Source organism: Oryzias latipes, chromosome 19 (genome assembly GCF_053564925.1).
Source record: "Oryzias latipes strain Hd-rR chromosome 19, Olatipes_Hd-rR_3.1".
Taxonomy (NCBI): Eukaryota; Metazoa; Chordata; class Actinopteri; order Beloniformes; family Adrianichthyidae; genus Oryzias; species Oryzias latipes.
In genome coordinates this window covers 20454985-20479274 of record NC_136255.1, presented here as the reverse complement: position 1 = coordinate 20479274, position 24290 = coordinate 20454985, and the positions used below count along the sequence as shown (strand labels likewise).

The 24290-nt window shown below is 37.9% G+C and overlaps 1 protein-coding gene across 2 annotated transcripts in view; it reads right to left on the bottom strand.

The window, feature by feature from the left end:
• Positions 1-15264, bottom strand: part of LOC101166533 (IgGFc-binding protein) — a 45746-nt gene extending 30482 nt beyond the window's left edge. The window contains exons 1-29 of one of the 2 annotated variants that reach the window (XM_023949210.2): positions 14708-15264; positions 14550-14567; positions 13290-13313; positions 10171-10286; positions 9644-9922; positions 9401-9496; positions 9152-9317; positions 8863-9015; positions 8417-8440; positions 8254-8277; positions 8097-8120; positions 7347-7364; positions 7076-7191; positions 6624-6902; positions 6381-6476; positions 6132-6297; positions 5843-5995; positions 5397-5420; positions 3594-3608; positions 3438-3461; positions 2887-2910; positions 2624-2739; positions 2097-2375; positions 1854-1949; positions 1605-1770; positions 1316-1468; positions 887-910; positions 724-747; positions 568-591 (exon numbers count right to left, since the gene is read on the bottom strand). In XM_023949210.2, the coding sequence (XP_023804978.1) occupies positions 568-591; positions 724-747; positions 887-910; positions 1316-1468; positions 1605-1770; positions 1854-1949; positions 2097-2375; positions 2624-2739; positions 2887-2910; positions 3438-3461; positions 3594-3608; positions 5397-5420; positions 5843-5995; positions 6132-6297; positions 6381-6476; positions 6624-6902; positions 7076-7191; positions 7347-7364; positions 8097-8120; positions 8254-8277; positions 8417-8440; positions 8863-9015; positions 9152-9317; positions 9401-9496; positions 9644-9922; positions 10171-10286; positions 13290-13313; positions 14550-14567; positions 14708-14756 (2770 nt within the window). In that variant the 5' untranslated portion in view covers positions 14757-15264. The remainder of the gene's footprint in view (positions 1-567; positions 592-723; positions 748-886; positions 911-1315; positions 1469-1604; positions 1771-1853; positions 1950-2096; positions 2376-2623; positions 2740-2886; positions 2911-3437; positions 3462-3593; positions 3609-5396; positions 5421-5842; positions 5996-6131; positions 6298-6380; positions 6477-6623; positions 6903-7075; positions 7192-7346; positions 7365-8096; positions 8121-8253; positions 8278-8416; positions 8441-8862; positions 9016-9151; positions 9318-9400; positions 9497-9643; positions 9923-10170; positions 10287-13289; positions 13314-14549; positions 14568-14707) is intronic. The other variant, XM_078937429.1, reaches the window with a different exon arrangement.
• Positions 15265-24290: the final 9026 nt, after the last annotated feature.

Genomic DNA, 24290 nt, shown 5'->3' with positions numbered 1-24290 from the left:
ACTTTTCCACATTATTGGTTCAAGTTTTTAAAAATTTAAGTTTGAAGATTTCAAAATACATTTCTTTTCTTTTTTTACCAAATGTGATCAAATGTATTTACCATTTGTTTTGTTTTCTTGAAATAATGGTTGCATTCTTATTAACTGGACAAATTACGTTGGTTCTCAACCTTTTTGCATAAATGTTGAGGCAATAGGTGACAAGAATTCTTTGAACATTCTTGTGATGATGCAGGAATTCTACATTATCAGCTTTCAAATGCAAATTTTCAAAGAATTGGCTTTGGAGCTCCAACTCAATTATTTATTTATTTACTTTAAACCAAACTTGCAGCTAAAACATTTGTACGTTTGTTTGCTTTTTCCATTTAACTATACATTTAAGCTTAAGCTGAAAAAACAATGAATTCAGATTTTTAAGTTAGAGGGTGTAACTTGGATCTCTGAATGTTCATTTGGGATGGAACAAAAACATTTTTTTATTATGTTTAATCTTTTTTATATATATTGAGACAGAATAAATGAGAATGATTGATAAACTTAAATATGTCAAAAGAACAAACTTACTTATAACTGTTGGAGGCAATGTGGCTGTAAATCAAAAAAGCAGAAAAAATAGGATTTGAAAAAAAACTAAAATAAATTTTCACCATTCATGCTTAAACACCTAAATGTACTGTACTCTTAATGTTAAACATAGAAAAGGAAAAAAAGCCTGCTTACTTATAACTGGTGGAGCCAATGTGCCTGTAAAGAAAAAAAAAAGATAGTTTCAGATTTTACCCTCCCAAAAAAAAAAAAAATTTGACCTGACAGTAAATGTTGATCTGCATAATAAACAAATCATGATATCAACTGAATCAATGTGATAAACATGAGAGCTTACTTGTAACTGGGACAGGAACTGGGACTGTCAATCAAACAGAACACATATGTTATGATACAAACAGAAACAATATGAAACTCTTCATGTTTGTCTAAATAGAACAGCTGGAAACCTTGTGATATACATAGCAGTTGTTTAATAAATTTGGGCTCTAGAACATCTTCCATAGACACTCCTACATGTCTATGCATTTGACCAGATCCATCACAAACCAGAAACGTCAACAAACTCATCAGAATATGTTGGCTCAGCATTTCTGTACGTCTTATTGTGTACAACTTCAGTTCTTTTACTTTGAATTTTGATTTACTATATTTTAGGTATAAACATTTTTAGTTTCACATTAGCCTTTCTTAAATGTCTACATTACTTCACTATTTCAGACCTTCAGTTTGGTCGAGTTCTTCATTCAATTATTATGTGAATTACCGTTGAAGCAGAGGAACTGAAAGTTTGTCGCTATGCAGATTTCAGGGAAAGAGCAGAGCTCGCTGATACAATGAATGCCCGATGTGGTGCAGGTGCATTTCTGTGCGCAGTTGCTGTCGCTCCAGAAGACATCACCCAACTGAACACGTGTGCCTGAAACACAACAGGAAAGCAGGTTTATTGTCATTTGATTCTCATCTTTCAGCTGAACTTGTGTGCTGTTGCTGAAATCTGAACTGATGATCCTTCAAAAATCCTGAATTCAACAGGACTGAAAGCAGCAATTTACCATCAAACACGCATCCATCTGGACCGCTGTCCACTTGGAAGGCCCAACGACCCGTTACATTGACGTTGCTGCCGAGACTAAAAGTGGAGTTGTTTCCTGTTGCAGAACTTGAGAAAGATCCAGGAATGGTGAAGTGGTGAAAAGAGTTTATGGTGTCATATCCAGCCTGCAGGTTCAGAAATACACATTAACACATGTGATTCAGAAACAGAAAATAAATACTCATTTATTGAGGGTGATGAGTCAAACCTGAACATTCCAAACTGTTGGGGCAAGTGAACCGTAGTTAAAGAGAACAAAGGATTTGTGGCCTCCAGAGATCAACACGGCTTGGAAAGTCGTTTTCTGAAAAATGTCATAAAGGTTTGAAATCAATCTGGAAATACATTCCCTCCATCATCTCATCTTTAATGTATTTTTAAACTTTTTGTCTGTATGTACAATACAATAAATAGTATAGTAATGAATAATATAAATAATCTTTTAACTTACCGTTCCTGTCATTGGATAATAGGGCACTTCATACCATGTTGCCACAAAGACCCAGTCAGCACTGAAGTTTAGGTTTGGGAAGTAGCTATTAATGTCGTGTGTAGCTTGTTGGAGGACACTGCCGTTGGTGTATTGGTTATAGTAAACCAAACCAGTTTGTCTGATGTCTACATCTGTCCAGAATGGAGCAATTAAGTCTATGGATCCATAGAGTGGAAATCTTTGAGGTATATATGAAGAATATGAGGAATTAAAGGTCAAGTGTCCGTTATGGTTGACCTAAAAAGAAAAATAGTGGAGAAAATTTGAACACACTCAAACTCTTCACAACAACTTCTTTTTACATATTTCGTTTACTTACAGCTAAAAAGACAAAATAATTTAAATGTAACAGTTGCCAATAATGTCTTTAATGACCAAAAGTGGTGTCAAGATTTTCAAAACCAAACATAAAACTATTCACTTTGTGAAAATGTTTCATCCATTGCTTTGTTTTAAAAGGTTTTGTCATTCATAATCTTACGTACATAAATGTTGTTGTATGTTTTTCCAAAGTAGACAAAAGTCCGTTGCAGAAGAATCTGTGGAGAACTTCCATCAAGTGACCGGGTAGTTGTTTGTCCAGAAATGGGGTAAAAATGACCTGAAAAATTCAAGCCAGTACAGATTAATCCCAAACCAATTGACAAAGTTGTAAAGACTTATGAGTAAACATATAGATTTTAATTTAAAAAAAAAAAATTAAAACAGTAAGATGTTAGACTGTCGCATATAAAAAGAGATAACTTACTTAGATGTGTCACATTGTTTGGGACTGGAAATAAATCAAAGTAAACAAATCAGTAAACATGTTAAAACTGAAAACAATTTATTTTACAGATCACTTTTTGGGTTCTTTAATTTACACAAAAATAAGTTGGTCATCAACTTTTTTCTAAAGGTCTTTGATAATCTGTGACAAACATTCTTTGACTCTAAGGTCATGTTTTTGTGTACAAAAACATGGACATTGTGGCATTTCTACATTATCAGCTCTCAAGTGCAAGTTTTCAAACATTTGGGTTTGAAGCTTCTAGTAGATTGTGTTTTTTTTTTACCTAATTTGGAGCTAAAACATGTTTAAGTTTGGTTTTTCTATTTAAATATAAAGTTAAGCTTAACTTGACCACACATTATGTTCAGATTTTTAAGTTAGAGGGTGTAACTCAGAGCTTTGAATGTTCATTTGAAACGGGACAGAAACAATGTCTGTTTTTTGATAACATTTGATCTTTTTATATATTTGGACAGAATCAATGAGAATGATTAAAAAAACTAAATCTGTCAAAATGATGAACTTACTTATTACTGTAGGAGGCAATGTGGCTGTAAATCAAAAAAGCAGAAACATTAGAATTAGAGAAAAAAAAATTTCTTTCACCATAAATCTTCAAACACATTCATGTTTTGTATAGTCTTATTGCTAAAATGTAGAAGAAATAACAAACATCCGCTTACTTGTAACTGGTGGGCCTGTAAAAAGCAAAGGAGATACAGTCAGGACCATAAATATTTGGACAGAGACACATTATTTCTAATTTTGTTTCTGTACATTACCACAGGGAATTTTAAATAAAACAACTCAGATGCCATTGAAGTGCAGACTTTCAGCTTTTATTCCATGGGTTGAACAAAGAGATTGCATAAAAATGTGAAAAACTAAAGGATTCTTTAAACACAATCCCTTCATTTCATGGGCTGGTAAGTAATTGGACAATTGACTTCCATGCTATTGCATGGGCAGGTGTGGGCATTTCCCTTGTTATGTCATTATGAGTGAAGCAGATAAAAGGCCTGGAGTTGATTAGAGGACTCGTGCTTGCATTTGGAAGATTTTGCTGTGAACAGACAACATGCGGTCAAAGGAGCTCTCCATACAGGTGAAAGGAGCCATCATTAAGCTGAGAAAACAGAAAAAACCATGCCAGACATTTCTACAATATTAGGAGTGGCAAAATCAACAGTGTGGTACATCCTGAAAAAGAAAGAAAGCACTGGTGAACTCAGCAACGCAAAAAGACCTGGACGTCCACGGGAGACAACAGTGGTCGCAGTGATCGCAAAATCATTGCCATGGTGAAGAGGAACCCGTTCACAACAGCCAACCAAGTGAACAACACTCTCCAGGAGGTCGGCGTATCAACATCCAAGACTACCATAAAAAGAAGACTGCATGAAAGTAGATACAGAGGGAACACTGCAAGATGCAAGCCACTCAATGGCCTCAAGAATAGGAAGGTTAGATTAGACTTTGCTAAAAATCATCTAAAAAAGCCAGCACAGTTCTGGAAAAACATTATTTGGACATGTGAAACCAAAATCAACCTCTACCAGAATGATGGCAAGAGAAAAGTATGGAGAAGGCGTGGAGAAGCTCCTGATCCAAAGCACACTACATCATCAGTAAAACACGGTGGAGGCAGTGTGATGGTCTGGGCGTGCATGGCTGCTAGTGGCACTGGGACACTAGTGTTTATTGATGACGTGACATAGGATAGAAGCAGCCCAATGAATTCTGAGGTGTTCAGAGACATACTGTCTGCACAGATCCAGGTGAATGCAGCCAAACTGATTGGGCGGCGTTTCATAATACAGATGGACAACGACCCAAAACATACAGCCAAAGCAACTCAGGAGTTTATTAAAGCAAAGAAGTGGAATATTCTTGAATGGCCAAGTCAGTCACCTGATCTTAACCCAATTGAGCTGCATTTCACTTGTTGAAGACTAAACTTCAGACAGAAAGACCCACAAACAAACAGCAACTGAAAGCCGCTGCAGTAAAGGCCTGGCAGAGCATTCAGAAGGAGAAAACCCAGCATCTGGTGATGTCCATGAGTTCAAGACTTCAGGCTGTCATTACCAACAAAGAGTTTTCAAGCAAATAGTAGTAATGACATTTTGTTTTCAGTTATTTCATTTGTCCAATTATTTACAAGCCCATGAAATGAAGGGATTGTGTTTTAAAAATGCTTTAGTTTTCGCATTTTTATGCAATCTTTTTGTTCAATCCATGAAATAAAAGCTGAAAGTCTGCACTTCGATGGCATCTGAGTTGTTTTATTTAAAATTCACTGTGGTAATGTAAAGAAAGTAAATGAGAAAAAATGTGTCTCTGTCCAAATATTTATGGTCCTGACTGTAGTTCAGGATATTTGCAAAAATAAATAGCAAGTCATTTGACCTGACAGTAAATGTTGATCTGCATAATAAACAAATCATGATATCAACTGAATCAATGTGATAAACATGAGAGCTTACTTGTAACTGGGGCAGGAACTGGGACTGTCAATCAAACAGAACACACAAGTGATGATACAAACAGAAACAATATGAAACTCTTCATGTTTGTCTAAATAGAACAGCTGGAAACTTTGTGATATACATAGCAGTTGTTTAATAAATTTGGGCTCTAAAACATCTTCCATAGACACTCCTACATGTCTATGCATTTGACCAGATCCATCACAAACCAGAAACGTCAACAAACTCATCTGAATATTTTGGCTCAGCATTTTTGTTGGCTCAGCATTTCTGTACGTCTTATTGTGTACAACTTCAGTTCTTTTACTTTGAATTTTGATTTACTATATTTTAGGTATAAACATTTTTAGTTTCACATTAGCCTTTTTTAAATGTCTACATTACTTCACTATTTCAGACCTTCAGTTATGTCGAGTTCTTCATTCAATTATTATGTGAATTACCGTTGAAGCAGAGGAACTGAAAGTTTGTCGCTATGCAGATTTCAGGGAAAGAGCAGAGCTCGCTGATACAATGAATGCCCGATGTGGTGCAGGTGCATTTCTGTGCGCAGTTGCTGTCGCTCCAGAAGACATCACCCAACTGAACACGTTTGCCTGAAACACAACAGGAAAGCAGTTTTATTGTCATTTCATTCTCAGCTTTCAGCTGAACTTGTGTGCTGTTGCTGAAATCTGAACTGAGGATCCTTCAGAAATCCTGAATTCAACAGGATTGAAAGCAGCAATTTACCATCAAACACGCATCCATCTGGACCGCTGTCCACTTGGAAGGCCCAACGACCCGTTACATTGACGTTGCTGTCGAGACTGAAAGTGGAGTTGTTTCCTGTTGCAGAACTTGAGAAAGATCCAGGAATGGTGAAGTGGTGAAAAGAGTTTATGGTGTCATATCCAGCCTGCAGGTTCAGAAATACACATTAACACATGTGATTCAGAAACAGAAAATAAATGCTCATTTATTGAGGGTGATGAGTCAAACCTGAACATTCCAAACTGTTGGGGCAAGTGAACCGTAGTTAAAGAGAACAAAGGATTTGTGGCCTCCAGAGATCAACACGGCTTGGAAAGTTGTTTTCTGAAAAATGTCATAAAGGTTTGAAATCAATCTGGAAATACATTCCCTCCATCATCTCATCTTTAATGTATTTTTAAACTTTTTGTCTGTATGTACAATACAATAAATAGTATAGTAATGAATAATATAAATACTCTTTTAACTCACTGTTCCTGTCATTGGATAATAGGGCACTTCATACCATGTTGCCACAAAGACCCAGTCAGCACTGAAGTTTAGGTTTGGGAAGTAGCTATTAATGTCCTGTGTAGCTTGTTGGAGGACACTGCCGTTGGTGTATTGGTTGTAGAGGACCAAACCAGTTTGACTGTTGTCCAGATCAGTCCAGAATGGAGCAATTAAGTTTATGGATCCATAGAGTGGAAATCTTTGAGGTGAATATGAGGAATATGGTGAATTAAAGGTCAAGTGTCCATTATGGTTGACCTAAAAACAGAAGTGTATTTGTAAACACTCAAACAAAAGAAAATCTCTACAATTTTAAAACACTTTCTACATTTCCGTTTTTAGATGTGTCAAACATAAACTGTCAAGTAATTTTTTAGATAAAGGAAGAAATTTTTTTGGTTTTGACATTTTTATGCTTTTAATTTACGTACATAAATGTAGTTGTATGTTTTTCCAAAGTAGACAAAAGGTCTTTGCAGGAGAATCTGTGGAGAACTTCCATCATCAGATCTGGAGCTTGCAGTTCCAGAAATTGGATAAAGTGAACCTTTGAAACAAAGGAAAATGCTGATTAAACCCTATCAAATGTCTTTTTTGTCTAACTTTCTGGATAAAATGTATTTTATAATCTAAACCTGAACAAAACTAACAATTTTTAACATTAAAATGTAGGATCATAGTATAAAAACAGACAGAACTTACCAGGTAGCGTTGAATTGACTGTGAAAAAAGTAAAGACAGTAGAAAGTAAATTCACAAAAACAAAAAATATCTTAAACAAAAATAGATTCAACTTTCCACTTTATTTTTTGGGCTTTGATGTGCTGTGACAAAAACTCTTTGATATTAATGTAATGTTTGTGTGTGCAAATTATGGACACGTTGACTTTTCCACATTATTGGTTCAAGTTTTTAAAAATTTAAGTTTGAAGATTTCAAAATACATTTCTTTTCTTTTTTTACCAAATGTGATCAAATGTATTTACCATTTGTTTTGTTTTCTTGAAATAATGGTTGCATTCTTATTAACTGGACAAATTACGTTGGTTCTCAACCTTTTTGCATAAATGTTGAGGCAATAGGTGACAAGAATTCTTTGAACATTCTTGTGATGATGCAGGAATTCTACATTATCAGCTTTCAAATGCAAATTTTCAAAGAATTGGCTTTGGAGCTCCAACTCAATTATTTATTTATTTACTTTAAACCAAACTTGCAGCTAAAATATTTGTACGTTTGTTTGCTTTTTCCATTTAACTATACATTTAAGCTTAAGCTAAAAAAACAATGAATTCAGATTTTTAAGTTAGAGGGTGTAACTTGGATCTCTGAATGTTCATTTGGGATGGAACAAAAACATTTTTTTATTATGTTTAATCTTTTTTATATATATTGAGACAGAATAAATGAGAATGATTAATAAACTTAAATATGTCAAAAGAACAAACTTACTTATAACTGTTGGAGGCAATGTGGCTGTAAATCAAAAAAGCAGAAAAAATAGGATTTGAAAACAAAACTAAAAGAAATTTTCACCATTCATGCTTAAACACCCAAATGTACTGTACTCTTAATGTTAAACATAGAAAAGGAAAAAAAGCCTGCTTACTTATAACTGGTGGAGCCAATGTGCCTGTAAAGAAAAAAAAAAGATAGTTTCAGATTTTACCCTCCCAAAAAAAAACACAATTTGGCCTGACAGTAAATGTTGATCTGCATAATAAACAAATCATGATATCAACTGAATCAATGTGATAAACATGAGAGCTTACTTGTAACTGGGGCGGGAACTGGGACTGTCAATCAAACAGAACACACAAGTGATGATACAAACAGAAACAATATGAAACTCTTCATGTTTGTCTAAATAGAACAGCTGGAAACTTTGTGATATACATAGCAGTTGTTTAATAAATTTGGGCTCTAAAACATCTTCCATAGACACTCCTACATGTCTATGCATTTGACCAGATCCATCACAAACCAGAAACGTCAACAAACTCATCTGAATATTTTGGCTCAGCATTTTTGTTGGCTCAGCATTTCTGTACGTCTTATTGTGTACAACTTCAGTTCTTTTACTTTGAATTTTGATTTACTATATTTTAGGTATAAACATTTTTAGTTTCACATTAGCCTTTTTTAAATGTCTACATTACTTCACTATTTCAGACCTTCAGTTATGTCGAGTTCTTCATTCAATTATTATGTGAATTACCGTTGAAGCAGAGGAACTGAAAGTTTGTCGCTATGCAGATTTCAGGGAAAGAGCAGAGCTCGCTGATACAATGAATGCCCGATGTGGTGCAGGTGCATTTCTGTGCACAGTTGCTGTCGCTCCAGAAGACATCACCCAACTGAACACGTGTGCCTGAAACACAACAGGAAAGCAGGTTTATTGTCATTTGATTCTCATCTTTCAGCTGAACTTGTGTGCTGTTGCTGAAATCTGAACTGATGATCCTTCAAAAATCCTGAATTCAACAGGACTGAAAGCAGCAATTTACCATCAAACACGCATCCATCTGGACCGCTGTCCACTTGGAAGGCCCAGCGACCCGTTACATTGACGTTGCTGCCGAGACTGAAAGTGGAGTTGTTTCCTGTTGCAGAACTTGAGAAAGATCCAGGAATGGTGAAGTGGTGAAAAGAGTTTATGGTGTCATATCCAGCCTGCAGGTTCAGAAATACACATTAACACATGTGATTCAGAAACAGAAAATAAATGCTCATTTATTGAGGGTGATGAGTCAAACCTGAACATTCCAAACTGTTGGGGCAAGTGAACCGTAGTTAAAGAGAACAAAGGATTTGTGGCCTCCAGAGATCAACACGGCTTGGAAAGTTGTTTTCTGAAAAATGTCATAAAGGTTTGAAATCAATCTGGAAATACATTCCCTCCATCATCTCATCTTTAATGTATTTTTAAACTTTTTGTCTGTATGTACAATACAATAAATAGTATAGTAATGAATAATATAAATAATCTTTTAACTTACCGTTCCTGTCATTGGATAATAGGGCACTTCATACCATGTTGCCACAAAGACCCAGTCAGCACTGAAGTTTAGGTTTGGGAAGTAGCTATTAATGTCGTGTGTAGCTTGTTGGAGGACACTGCCGTTGGTGTATTGGTTGTAGTAAACCAAACCAGTTTGTCTGATGTCTACATCTGTCCAGAATGGAGCAATTAAGTCTATGGATCCATAGAGTGGAAATCTTTGAGGTATATATGAAGAATATGAGGAATTAAAGGTCAAGTGTCCGTTATGGTTGACCTAAAAAGAAAAATAGTGGAGAAAATTTGAACACACTCAAACTCTTCACAACAACTTCTTTTTACATATTTCGTTTACTTACAGCTAAAAAGACAAAATAATTTAAATGTAACAGTTGCCAATAATGTCTTTAATGACCAAAAGTGGTGTCAAGATTTTCAAAACCAAACATAAAACTATTCACTTTGTGAAAATGTTTCATCCATTGCTTTGTTTTAAAAGGTTTTGTCATTCATAATCTTACGTACATAAATGTTGTTGTATGTTTTTCCAAAGTAGACAAAAGTCCGTTGCAGAAGAATCTGTGGAGAACTTCCATCAAGTGACCGGGTAGTTGTTTGTCCAGAAATGGGGTAAAAATGACCTGAAAATATACATACATATATTACTGATTTGCCAAAAAAACAACAACATGCAGTTCAACATTTTGGGAATTAGTGTATATCAACTAAATGAAACGACATTTTTTGTGCATAAAAGTCCCGTTTTGTTAAGAGCAAAGAATGGTGGATTGAAAAGAAAATAGAAAGGTGGTGCACATTTCTTATGCTTAAGAGATAAACTCAGAATGACAGAGTAACAGAAAAATGTTCCAATGTCAGATATTAAAATTGGGAAGTACTTCACACTGTGCTATTCACAAATTAGAACAAGGCAATGTAGATGTTGGTGCTATAGCCAGCTGGCCACAAGCTCCCTGCTCTGCTCCATTCCAATGCATCAACTTCCAGACAAACAGATCCATTTTTGTCTTTGTTTTCCTCATCAGAGCTGGCTCAAAACTGCACATTTGGATTACTCCAATATTGCCCACTATTTTTGTTCCACAGGTAATTTTATGTTGGTGTTGTTAGGGGCTTTAAGCTAGCGGGAGAGTGTTTAAACAGATGAATAATGCCAACACTTCTACCCGTAACTCAGAGGTACATTTCTAATGAACTACTGCTGCTCTGCAGAAATGTCCTTGAAAACAACAGAGTTTTTTATTATTTTTTTTAATTTTGGCTAAAAACTGCAAAATCCTAATTAAAAAAACACTGCAATGCTTTGAAAATAGATCAAAATAGGAGTGGGGTTTTAAAGGTCTCAATCACAACTGAAGTGAAAGAGTTTCCAGAACCCCAAGGATTAAAAAGCAACATGTCAATAATATTTGCCTTTGGCAGTCCAAAGCTATTTAAACAAAGAGAAAAGATTAGATCATCCATTTTTGCTTGTCAAACAGCCACATTCTGGTAGGTAAAGCAAGTGAAGGGAAACTGCACTAGTTAGAGTCTCTAATGACTTGTTATTAGCCTCAGAAAAGGGACTACTTTTTATTCTGGTCCTGTTAGACCTCAGTGCAGTTTTTGACACTATCGACCACAGAATTTTACTCCATAGATTAGAGCAGGACATAGGGATCAGAGGATCTGTGGTTTAAATCCTATCTGTCCAATAGGTATCAGTTCGTTAATATAAATGGACATTCCTCTCATTGCACTCGAGTTAACTGTGGAGTCCCACAGGGCTCAGTCTTAGGACCCATCCTGTTTACGCTTTATATGCTACCCCTAGGAAACATAATCAGGAAAAACAGCATTAATTTTTATTGTTATGCCGACGATACGCAGTTGTATTTATCCATGAAACCTGACCAGAATGACCAGATAGAGAAACTGAATGCCTGCATCAGTGACTTCAAGACCTGGATGACAATTAATTACCTCCTCTTGAACCCAGAAAAAACTGAGGTCATTATACTTGGTCCTAAAAACCTCAGACATGCTCTGTCTGCTCAGATAGTCTCCCTGGATGGCATAAGTATAGCCCCCAATTCCACAGTTAGAAACCTTGGGGTTTTATTTGACCAGGATTTATTATTTAAGGCTCACATATCTCAGGCGTGTAGAACTGCCTTTTTTCACCTGCGGAATATTGCTAAGATCAGAAATCTACTTTCTAAGAGTGATGCTGAAAAACTCATCCATGCATTTGTTACGTCTAGACTGGATTACTGTAACTCCTTGTTGGCAGCGTGTCCTAAGAGTTCCTTAAGAAGTCTCCAGCTTGTTCAGAACGCAGCAGCTAGATTGTTAGCAGGAACTAGCAGAAGAGATCACATCACTCCTTTGTTAGTTTCACTTCACTGGCTCCCAGTTGATTCTAGAATCAAGTTCAAGATCCTCCTGTTAACCTATCATGGCCTTACATGGAATGGCCCCGTCCTATATCAAAGACCTCATGGTGCCTCACCACCCAAACAGAACACTTCACTCCCAAAATGCAGGACTGCTTGTGGTTCCTAGAATTAGTAAAAGTACGGTTGGAGTTAGAGCGTTTAGCCACCAAGCCCCTGTTTTATGGAATAAGCTCCCAGCTCATGTAATAGAAAAGGTTTCTACATTCAAAGTTAGACTGAAAACATTCCTCTTTGGACAGGCTTATGGTCAGACTAGTTAGTATTCAGAGATTAATTAACTTAATGTTAATGTGTTTAAATTAAACTTAATAACAATAACAATAAGTTGACAGTAGGCTGCTAGAAGTTGAAGCTGGGGTAACTATGGTGCACTGGGGTTCTGTCCTCTTTTCTCATCTGCTTCTACCCTTCCTTTCTTCTCTATTTTTGATCATCATTTATCATTTAGTTCTCCATGCCTCTGTTTGGTGCAGTGCGATTTATGTATTGTCCCTCTTTCCCTCTCCCCTCCTGGGGAGTGGGAGTCCAGTTGGCTCATCCATGCTTTTATGTATCTGACCGTGTGCCTCGTCTCTGGCTCGCCTCTACTAATGCTTCTACATATGGCTGTGGATCCTGCCTCTGGCTCGTCTCTGCTCTGTACCTGGCCGTGGACCTCGTCTCTGCTCCTGCTCCTACACCTTGCTATGGATCCTGCCTCCAGCTCGACTCGCGCCCCGACTGTCCCCCCAACTCCGGCTGGATGGACTTTAAATATGTAGTTGTACAGTTTGATAAGATAATTATTCTCTTTGAGTTCTGGTAAATCGCTTGTCCGTCTTGGGGGAAGATCCCTCCTTCATGTGGGCACCCTTGAGGTTTCTTCATTTTTTCCGGAATGCGTTTTTTTTAGGAGTTTTTCCTTACCGTGAAGGGGGGTCTAAGGGCAAGGATGTCAGTTTAGTTTAGTCAGTTTGTTAGTTCATTTTAGTATTTTCCCATTGAATTCTATGTATTCATGATCCTTTTGATTTTATGTTTCACTTTTTCAATTACCGATACGAAGCCCATTCAGACGACTGTTGTTGTGAATTTGGGCTATACCAATAAATTGAATTGAATTGAATTGAATTGAAGTGAAGCAGGCTGTCAAGTTTGGCCGCATGCGTCCTGCATAAAACCAACATTTGAAAAAAATTCACCTACCAACAGCTGGGAAGGTACCTGCACCTGGATATGAAACAAAGAGGAAATAAGAATTACTTCCCTGACAAAACCACACGTCTTCATGTTTTTACACAAATAACTGTTTTGTTAAACGGCCAGCGTAGCAATGGCGTTGCTGTAAAAAGGGGAACAAAAACATTAGGTTTTTGCTCAACGCTCCCCCAGGGGACGGGTCAAATGCAGAGAACAAATTTCGCACACCTAGGTGTGTGACAGATAGTGGGACTTTATCTTTACCTATTTTAGTATAAATACAAAGATAATTTGAAACTTTCTGAGGAGCCTTTTAAAGCTAACTGCTGGAATTTCTTCATTGCCAGTCTTCAGACAAATGGAAGTTGGAATGTTTCTGTTTCTGAATGATTTAGGCTGTACATTTAAGTAGTAAATAAGGTAAGACAAGAGGCGTTTATATTCATGTAGCATGTTTCATAAATCAGAGTGGTTGCACCAAATACTCGAGGAGCATTTTTGAGGTACTCGGAAAGCAGAGTAGTCTTAAATGTGGGATAAACAAAAAGTGGTTACGATTTTAGGATCAGATGCTAAGACTCTGCTTGAGGACATTACAGAGATAAATGAAATCTTTCAACAAAAAATTGGTAAATCAAATGTTAATTGGGGACCTTCTGAAAAAAAGTGTTTCTTTGGAAGCTAAAACATGCCCGATGTGACGTTTACACGGAGCAAAACCTGTTATTTAGTTTGAGAACCTTCCAGTCAAGTTATTAAAACTGTTCTGCCTGGTATTATTCATGTTTTCCATAAAAATATGTGATGTTATTTTATTCTTTTCTTTTTCTAACCTTAAAGATTTGTAATTTCCAATTTCAACAATATTTCCTTTTCTAAGAATATTTGTTATATGCAACTATCTCTAATTTAGTTAAACATTAGCCAAACATTGGTAAAATTCTGAACTTCCCACCATTGAAGACACACCCTGTCCTGTTTTCTTTTCTTTGTAGCTTTCTTATAAGTGTTAAACATTCTTAAAAACACACACCCACCCACCCACACATTCTTGAACACAAAAAAGACAAATCCATTTCTATTCTTATGGGAAATGTTCTCTGACTGTCACATAGTCAATGTCAAGATTTTACATAACAAAGTGTTTACAACGTTTTAAATCCATGTCTAAACTTATCATAGGTTGCCATATTTGCAATGAAAATAAGAACTTTTTTTACTTAATAGGAATAGCATAAACAAGTAATAGAAAATACATTTACTCACTTTGTGAAGTCACAACACCTGTACCAAAAAACACATGGATACTTAACATATATTGTTAGAAAAATGGCAGTTAACCTCATTCACCTGGTAGTAGTCATTTCACAGTTACATATGCATTTTTTTTATTTAAATATCAAATATTTTGATGAAATACTTACACAGCCTTGACAGAAGAAGCAAGAGTGGCAGCAAAGATCTACCTGCCATTTTTGAAGGTCAAATATCTGAGCTCCAATTGAAAAGATGAAGCTTGAATAAAAGAACCTACAGTGACATTTAAATAAACATACATCAAGATTTTATGGAGAAATAACTACATATAGCTCTTAAAAGAGATGTGAACAGTTTTAATCTCAATAACTGCGATCGTTCCAACGAAACATCACAATAGTGCACTATCATCCAAGCCTGTTCATCAGGTGAGGCTGCAGGGATGCAGCAAGAATTTATGCATTGGAGGCTGGCCCAGTTTCAAACTATTTAGGATTAGCCAGTAAGATGCTGGGAAGGCAGACATTTCATTTACTTCCTGGTAGATTATTATACTAAAATTCTTCAATGATTTCCCAACAAAGAGTCAAGAAATACAACATGTAACTTTATAGGAAGAAATCTTTGATTTTGATGTTATTTTATTTGTGCAGGAAGTTGTTTTTTTATGTTTTTTTAAGAAGGAGGACCTAAAATGTATTTAAAACAAGCTGACATAATTCATGTAGAGAAAAACTTTTGAGCCTCATGAATGTTTGATGTAAATTTAACTGATAATTATTGTTGTTCAATAGACTGCGATCAGCCACCTGATCCTGATTTCTGACATGCTGTACCAATTCAAAGTGCTACCTTAACAATTCTAGGTGTATTATACTGTGTTGAAAGGTACTGACTGTGTGGGCTTTTCTCTGCATGTTCAAGTCTATTGTGTTAAACCTGGTGCTGAATGTTTTCTTGAGACTACAACAGGTTTAGCAATTCTGCTTGTCAGCATGAGAGAAGATTGGATCACGTCCGCGGAAAATGCAGAAACAGCGACTTTATTTGATAGTCATCAAAGATTAGTGTAGCCCAATTCCTTCCATGGGTAATCATTTCTAAATCACGTTAGCACCTGAAAAGTTCAGATCACAGTTTAAATTAAAAAAAACAAATTTTAATTCAATGTGCATCTAGTTTGAAAAAAGGACAGGATGTTAGAATGTTCAGGAAACACTGGACACCAGTTATGAGGGTATCAGACCTTTTTTGTGTTGCCCTTTAGTGACAACAAATATGTAATTTAATGCAATTTTCATGGTAACAAAACACAGCATATACATGAAATCAGTTTAAATGTACCATTTTCCTATGAAGCAGTTAACACTAAATGTTGGTTTAGTATCACCTTAACATTGAATTCCAGTCAGTTGGAATTAAATATCTTTTTTAGTCCCGTTTTCTTTTGGATTGTTTTCAGAGTTAGTATTAGCGAAGTCCTTTTCTCAGTTATTTGCTTTCTGTTTTATTTCATTAAAATTGTTTATGTTGCTTTGAGTCCCTGATCTTGATAAAACAAACATACATAGTATGCAACAAATCCAAAAAGAAAGATTATCAAAGATTACCAATAATCCAAAGAATGACAAATTTAAGAGAACATGTACCAATTTTATGGAAGGTTGTAGCCTCAAGCCTTAGTCAAATGCACTTGTTGGTGTTGTCCAGGCCTGTGAAGGGTGGTAGACAGAACTGGCTACATCTTAAAGTGTGGATGCCATGCTTTGAACAACTTTGTCAAATAAAAAAGCCTTTTAAACGCTGATTCTATTGATACCAATAGTTAGCGTCGAAAAAAATCCAAAGCATATGAATAATAGACATCTTTCGAAGGAATCAGAGATTTGAATTTGCCGCTAAGAGCGCAGGCTGGAAGTGACCTCGATATGACCTGTGACGTCACGAAAGGCATTGACTTTCGCAGTTCCGCTTCGGACAGCATGTAAACAAAACAGGTAGTCTTCGTTTCTCTCGTGTTTAAATCTGTTAATCATCAACATGCCAAGTCGTTGTGTGGCAGCTGGATGTAGCAATACATCTAGTGAAAGTGTATCTGTGTATAAATTCCCAAAACAAGAAACGCTGCTGAAAAGGGGAAAGTTCAAGAAGGTGGACGGCGAAGGATTTTTCCCTCCAGATCTGCAGGAGAGAAGTCTGCGTTTTCGAAGGGACAAAAACCGGGACACAAACGAAGAATTTTGAACGGAGAGTTGGGAGGAGGATCTTGGCTTCTGAGTCGAGGAAAGGCGGGTGAGCTGGAAGCGAGCGAGCCGTTTTCTGGGTCGGAGAGGACGGCGCTGGAGTCGGGAGCGGAGGCTGCTAAGCTAGTGTGCATCACGATGGATCACATTGAGGCGAAGTAGTCGTGTTTTCTGTTGTCCTTGGATCCAACTGGAGTATTTCAACGCACTCAATGTTTTGCAAGAGAAGCAACAGGCCTGCAACGTTTTTTTTTTTTTTTGCTTTTGAGGTGCCGGTACCGTGAGTAAACTGATCTGTGTGTGTGAGCGCGCGCGCACGAGAAAAGGTTTAAAACTGGTTCAAACAGGTAACACTGTTAATGTTCCACAGTTGTTAATGGTATACAGTGACTTTGTTAACTAAAGAGTAGTAATATCTGGGAAACTTTTATTTTGTGACATTTATTTTGTAAATTGGGTTGAAAACCAGTGTTTACCTTTGTTTAGATTAGGCCAAAAGGGGACATTTTGAGTATATTTTAGGGTAAGTGGAGTAATTTAATTTTATACATTTTTTACTTAATTGGAGTGGTTTATATTTTTTGTTGGGGTATCAATTTATATTTTATTTACCAAATTATAATTTATTAAACAAAGCTTTTGCAAAATTTGGCTAAATATTGAAAGATCTCTGGAGTCTCTTTATTTTCTTATTAGGAGACACGCTTTGATTTATCAGGTGCACCTTTTCTGGTATCCACCTGGACATTGTTCGAACCCAAGCACCCACCCCCCTACTCTAAACTAACAGGAGGGCTCCACGGGTGCTACATAAAATTGGCAACTAACCATGCCGTGTTCTGGAGTCTAGCCGAATCTTCATGCTGGCTATCGTCATCGGCATCACTAGACCTACTACTTTCTGCTATATCCTCCTCACTTTCGCAAAAGGGTTCGAATCGATACGGTTGCAAAAGTGACTCATCATCATGATAATCTCCGCAACTTTCCTCTTCATCTTTCTGTTCATCTGATGATAAATCGCTAATAGAGACGGTAGCATCACTCTGTCTGTGCTTCGCTATCGGCGCTAGCCATGTTGTCTGCCTTTCGTTACGTCACAAACATGGCGGCGCGAAGTCGGCGGAATGCGTGAAGCCGGCGGCCGTCCTCGTTGTTTATATCGCGTTTTTCGCTATTTATTCTTTTTCGAAAAATATTAAAAACAATCGCAACATGAAATAGAGACTATTTACTATATTTTGGCTTATTAAAATAGGCCATGTCACCCACACTTTAAGGGGAACACAACTGTCTTACACTGTCATTAAGACCTGTACAGCCATCTCCTGGGATGTTGTTGATTAATAGAATGTATGATTATTGTGTGTTTATGTAACCGGCAGGTCTGCCTGTCACAGGTGCATGCCTGCTTGATTGGGGATTTGGTTCAGCTGTGTCTGCCCCCATATAACTAACAGGGAGTGAGTGGATAGACAATGGCTGCCTGCCTGCATGGTGGTATGTTTGGCTGAAGCGCCTCTTGTTGGGAGGATGTAGAGCACCTTTTACTCATTTATATTCTGCTCTTTTAACTAGATGCTGTAAGCAGCTGGAGGTGTTGCAGATGTCATGAGCCAGTGCGTGTTCAGTACCCACCCTTTTTATACATTTTAATGTGTTTTTAGAGCACTGTTGTATTTATTGTGATGTTGACTCTGATTTCTTTTATTGATGTATAGGTCTGAGCCGGGCGCTGGTGCGTGCAGTGTCTGTGAAGGGGCCCCTGGTGGCAACGTCTTCCTCACTCCAGTTCCCTCACTGTATTTGTTTATTTCCCTTTTTAGTGTGTAGTGGAGGTTTCGTTGGCACGTTTTTCTCATTTGTGTGGGTTTATCTTATTTGTTTTTAGCACGGAGTGGAGTGAGGTGCGCTGCCTCGTACTGGCTTAGTCCACAGCCCCTCTCTTTCCCTTCCCTCCTGCAAGGGCGGTCGGCTCGGCCTTCTTTGTTTTTACTCCTGCATCTCCTTTGATTTTATCTGTGTACAGCAAATCAAAGTAAAACTTCAATGACAGAATTTAAATTGTTAATTAAATATAAAAAAATTTATAAGCTTTTATTGTCTCAGCCATTTTTTTTGGTGGGTCCACTCTGCACTGGCGGTACCTTGGTCACATATTGGACCTTAACTAACTCCCCACAAATGACGCATGCATGGTGTGGGGGTGATGCATTATTGCCTGTAGGATGCCCACAAAAACAATGATCGAGCTGCTGACCCTTCGATCATTGGCGGACCTGCTAAACCACCTGAGTCACTGTTGGCCCCTTTAGCTATGGGCTTGTCTACTCACGTGCAACCCAGCACGTCTCCTTTAAAAGAAATGTACTTTTTAACAAAGTCTCTCAAAACTGAAACTTTGTGGTCCAATGTACATCCTAGCACCATTGCAACAATCCATGTGTCCCCCGAGCTCCCCCACTGTCACAAGAACAGGCAAATGGCTGGATCCAAATGCAGGTTTATTAGTTCAGCTAAAAGTCCAAAAAGCTAAATCAGGGTGTGGCAGGCTGGAGTCGAAAACAGGCATAGGTTCATCAAGGAAAAGACAGGGTGGTCAATACAGGCGAGGGTCGGGGCAGGCGGGAGGCAAAAAAAAGACGATCAGGTCCAGATGTAACGTTCGGTTATGTAGCGGTAACCAGAGGGGAAGTTCTGAATTCTGACAGAGCCCCCCTCCTGCGAGCGTCTCCAGGAAGCGAGGGTCCCTCCAACGGCAAGGTCAACCCAGAGTTCGGAAGTCGCTGACCAGGGAGGGGTCAAGGATGTTATCAGCGGCAACCCAGGAGCATTCCTCTGGGCCGTACCCCTCCCAATCCACCTGATATTGAATCAAACCCCCCCACCAGGAATTTATGGGCCGCTTCGCCATCTACCATCAAGGGTTGCATGCTGACATCTGCGGGTTCATACTGCGACCTTCCATCTGGATGTCCACCAGCAGGCTTCAGCAGGGAGACTTGGAAGGTGGGCGAGATACGCTGTTCAGGTGGCAACTGCAAACGGTAGGACACAAGGGTGGATTATTATGAGTATTTTGAACGGCCCCACATACCTGGGACTGAGTTTCTAGCAGGAGAGCCATAGCCGGAGGTCTGTGGTGGACAGCCAGACTCACTAACCAGGAACCAGCTTGGGACCTTCCCGTCTGTGCTGGTCAGCCTTCTCTTGGGTCTGGTGGATATGAGCCGCCTCCCACGTCTCCTCATAGCGGCAGGGCCACTTATCCACTGCTGGTAGCTCTGTGGGTTCTACTTCTCAGGGAAAGAACAGAGGCTGAAACCCCAACACACATTGAACGGCGAAAGTCCAGTGGATGCCCTCTTCAGGGAGTTCTGGGCATATTCGGCCCAAACCAGGAATCGATTCCAATCCTCTTGGTGTCAGCCTCAGTAAGTTGGGAGGAACCAAGTGATCTCCTGGTTCAGATGCTCCATTTGGCCACTTCCCTGAGGCTGGTATCTGGAGGTGAGACTCCTGTTAATGCCCAGACCCTTGAACATCTTGTGCCACCCACACACGTGAGGTGAACGATGTCCTCCAGGAGACCATAGTGCCGGAAAACGTGGTCAATGAGTTGTTCTGCTGTTTCCAGTGCTGTGAGCAGCTTGGGCAAAGGAATCAGCCACCAAGATTTACAAAAACGATCATTAAAAGATAGGATGGTGTTACCTCTTGATTGGGGTAGATCCATAATAAAGTCCTCTGTGATGTGTGACCAGGAACGTCGTGGTAGAGACACAGATTCTCCCGGAAACGTCTTGCTCTCTCTCCTTGTGATCAGACCCAGCGGCCCCCTGGGAGAAACGGTGAGACGGGCATGACGCTCGCTGAGGCTGGATCACATGGGTGCCGGGTTCTCAGCAGGTTATCCAGTTTGATGGTGAGGGCTATGAGTTGATCCAAGGATACTCCCTCGTCGCAGCATGCCTGTTCTCACTGCAGCTCTGTGGTGAGTCCCTCACGAAAAGCCGTCATCGCCGAGCTGCTTGTCCAGTTTGTGCAAGCCGCAAGAATCCAGCGAAGAGGCGGCGGCAGTCTGTCGCCCCTGCTTGATCCCGTATAGCTGTTCACAGGGATCTTTGCTGTCCGCAGGGTGGTTAAACCTGAAGTTGCTCAGTGAGTGCAGCATATGAGTGGAAGGGTAACGCATCTCGAGTCCACTCTCATGCTTCTCCGGTCAGGAGTGAGCACACCAGCGACACTTTGGCATCTTCTGTGGAATAGAGGCTTGATTGTTGGTGCAGAAACAGATCACACTGCATGAGGAAGCCTAGGCATTGCCCAAGGTTCCCGTTGAATTTGTCTAGAATCACTATTCTCAGCTCAAAAGTGAGAACTGATCTGCTGAGCTGAGTCCCTTTAAGTCAGTCCAGTGCAGCAGAAAAACAAGTTTACTGCAAGAAAGATAAAGATTAAGCCTTAAAAGTCAGGAAGTTAGACTGAGCATTAAGGAATGCAAAAACAGTTCTAGTTTGCATGTTCTCCCTGTGCATGCGTAGTTTCTCTCCGGGATCTCCGGCTTCCTCCCACAGTCCAAAAACATGCTTCATAGGTTAATTGGCAACTCTAAATTATCCTTAGGTGTGAGTGTGAGAATGAATGGGTGTGTTATTTGTGGATATTCTACCCTGCGACAGGCTGGCGACCTGCCCAGCACATCCCTTGCCTTCCCCCACAAGTTGCCGCGTGACCCCGAAAAGGGACAAAACAGAATAGAAAATGAATGAATGACTATAAAAATTGAAATCTGAGTATTACATGCAAAAGTAACATGACCTGCATGAATTAGAATGTGCATCATTAGTAAGCAGAACTTGTTTCATGCGTTCATCAGTTTCCATTTTTAATTTAAAGACTGATTCTCTATGATTTGGGCAGAAGTAGTTAAATATCTATACTGGCTGTAAAAAATGTGAGTTATGGTAGACATCTGAAGTGCTGTTCTTAAGTATCTAACATCAACTTCACATGTGTAACTTGTGATTTTTCTCTACTGAAATGTCTTGGAAAACTGTTAAATTTGTACAAAAGACTTTAGATTAGATTTTATGTGAAAATTTAAAGTAGGCTGCACTCATGTTTCAGCAGGACTTCAAAATAATTGTAACGGTCCCCTGTTTGGGGTATATTTTCTTGTCTGCATAAATATAAATACACTGCTTTTTTATTTTTTATATGCAAAATTCTGTTGTATGTTTTAAAAAAAATACAATGGAGGGGAAACTGTTTTTGACTCTAGTTAAATAAATGTCAATAACAAATTGGAATAAAATGCAACATAGCGATAAAAAAAGGAAAAAAAATTCTCTGGAGGACATTTTTGACAATTTGACAAGCATGTGACATTAAGTATTCCTGTTGAACTGGATATAAATTAGACAAGAATGCATGACTGCATTTTGTTAGAAATGAAAGTACCAGTGACGTGCATCGTGATAAAATAGAAAAAAGTACATTAAGTAAATATTATTTTCCACTGATCCATGTTAAAGATACATGTTCAGTTGACATGTTTTCTACAGTTTCAAAGGTTAATCTCCATTGAGAGGGAGAGACTCATTAAACTATAAGAAAATAAGGAAGACTTTTACAACAGGGTCAAAGAGCTTTTTATGGAGAAGGATCGGTGCATGGACTCAAAAAGTATTGCCAAACATGGTTTTCAAGTTTTGTTTTTTAAAAATAACATGGGAGTAAGTGGGGGAAAAAGTAAGTATTTGAAAGCTAAATTATAGGCCTGAAAGATTTATTTTTAGGCTCATTTTCAAAGATAACATGTGATAACACTGTTATGTGAAATTGTTACTGAGAGTAAAAATTAAATGTGTGCTGAACACATATGTATACTTTAATTTATTTACAGTATATATGAATAATTTATACACAAGAAGAGTGTTCTATCCATGTCTAGAAAATAAATATTCTTTGAAGGACAAATATACTCTTGTGTGTATCTTATATGCTGTTACATGCTGTTTGATGAATGGTGAAATATTCAGTTCTTGCTATTGTAAATCTGACTCCAGAGGAGTCGGTGCCTCACCAACCATCAACATATACATGTCTTGAATTTGCACTTTCCTAGATCCTGAGAGGATGTTCCACCTATGAAGGTACAGAAACATATACTTTGGTTAAACCTAACACTATAATGGTCAAGGAATAGTTCAAATTCCATCCTCGCATAGAATTAGAAGCACTCTCTTTTTTACTAGATAAATAATCTGCCCCTAATCTGATAAGGACCAGATTATGGCAACTATGTAAAAATATATATTTAAAAAATATCAAAATAGGGGTGGGATTATATAAAATCGCTTCTTCCTGCTCCCTTTCAAGCAACAAATCAAGTTCTACTTGACTTTATTTGATAATCATTCTATGTTATCAATCTAATGTGGCATCTGTGTTCTGAATGCACTTACTGGAAAAAAAAGGTTTATCATTTTGTCCTTTTTTTCTTTATTTTCTAATCAAAGTATTAATTTGATTTCTAAAATTGGGTCTGTTATATCTTTTTTTGTGTTTTTTTTTCTGCAAAGTTCTATATTGTCAATGCTCTACACAAACCAATCAAATCCGACATAATTGTCAGAAGTTGGAGCTCTGTCTCCCCCTCTGGTCACAAGCAGGAACTGTCTCCAAAGACCTAACCACACCTGACTCATTCATCCATTAACCACAGTCTACTTAAGTTCTGCTCTGAGTTCAGCTCAGTGTGAAGTACCGTTTGTGTTACTCTGCCTTCATTACCGAGTGTTATATTTTAGACCTGTTCTGCTGTCTCCTGATCCTTTTTGCCTGCTGCCTGCCCAATTCTTGCCTGGATCCTGACTACCCCATCTCTCCTTTGATGATCTTATTCCTGTTATTGACCCCTGCCTGCCTGACCCTGATTTCACTTTATGGACTTTTAGCTGAGCTAATAAACCTGCTGCATTAGGAACCAGGCGTCTGCCTGTTCCTGTGACAGTAATATTTCATGACTTAAAACTTAATCAAGACGGTCAAACAGAATTTGCTAATTATAGGAAAGATTGTGAATCATGGCAACGAATCTCTTGGCGTATATCTCCGTCACAACTCCATTTTTTATTTACTTTGAATGATAAAATATGCTATATTTTATGTATTAGCATTTTTCTGTTTTTTTTTTTTGAATGTCAATATTTCTTAACTCTTTCAGAGCTTCAGTTTGTTCGAGTTCTTCATCAATTACTATGTAAATAACCGATGAAGCAGATGAACTGAATTTTTGTCGGTGGGCATATTTCGGGGAAAGAGCAGAGCTTGCTGATACAATGTTTGTATATATATATATATATATATATATATATATATATATATATATATATATATATATATTTCTTTTTTTTTTACTTATATTGTTTTATTCGCAGCTTTATTTATTTATTTATTTGACTTTTTTTATTCCACTGAAAAAAATTGCACTGTAATTTCT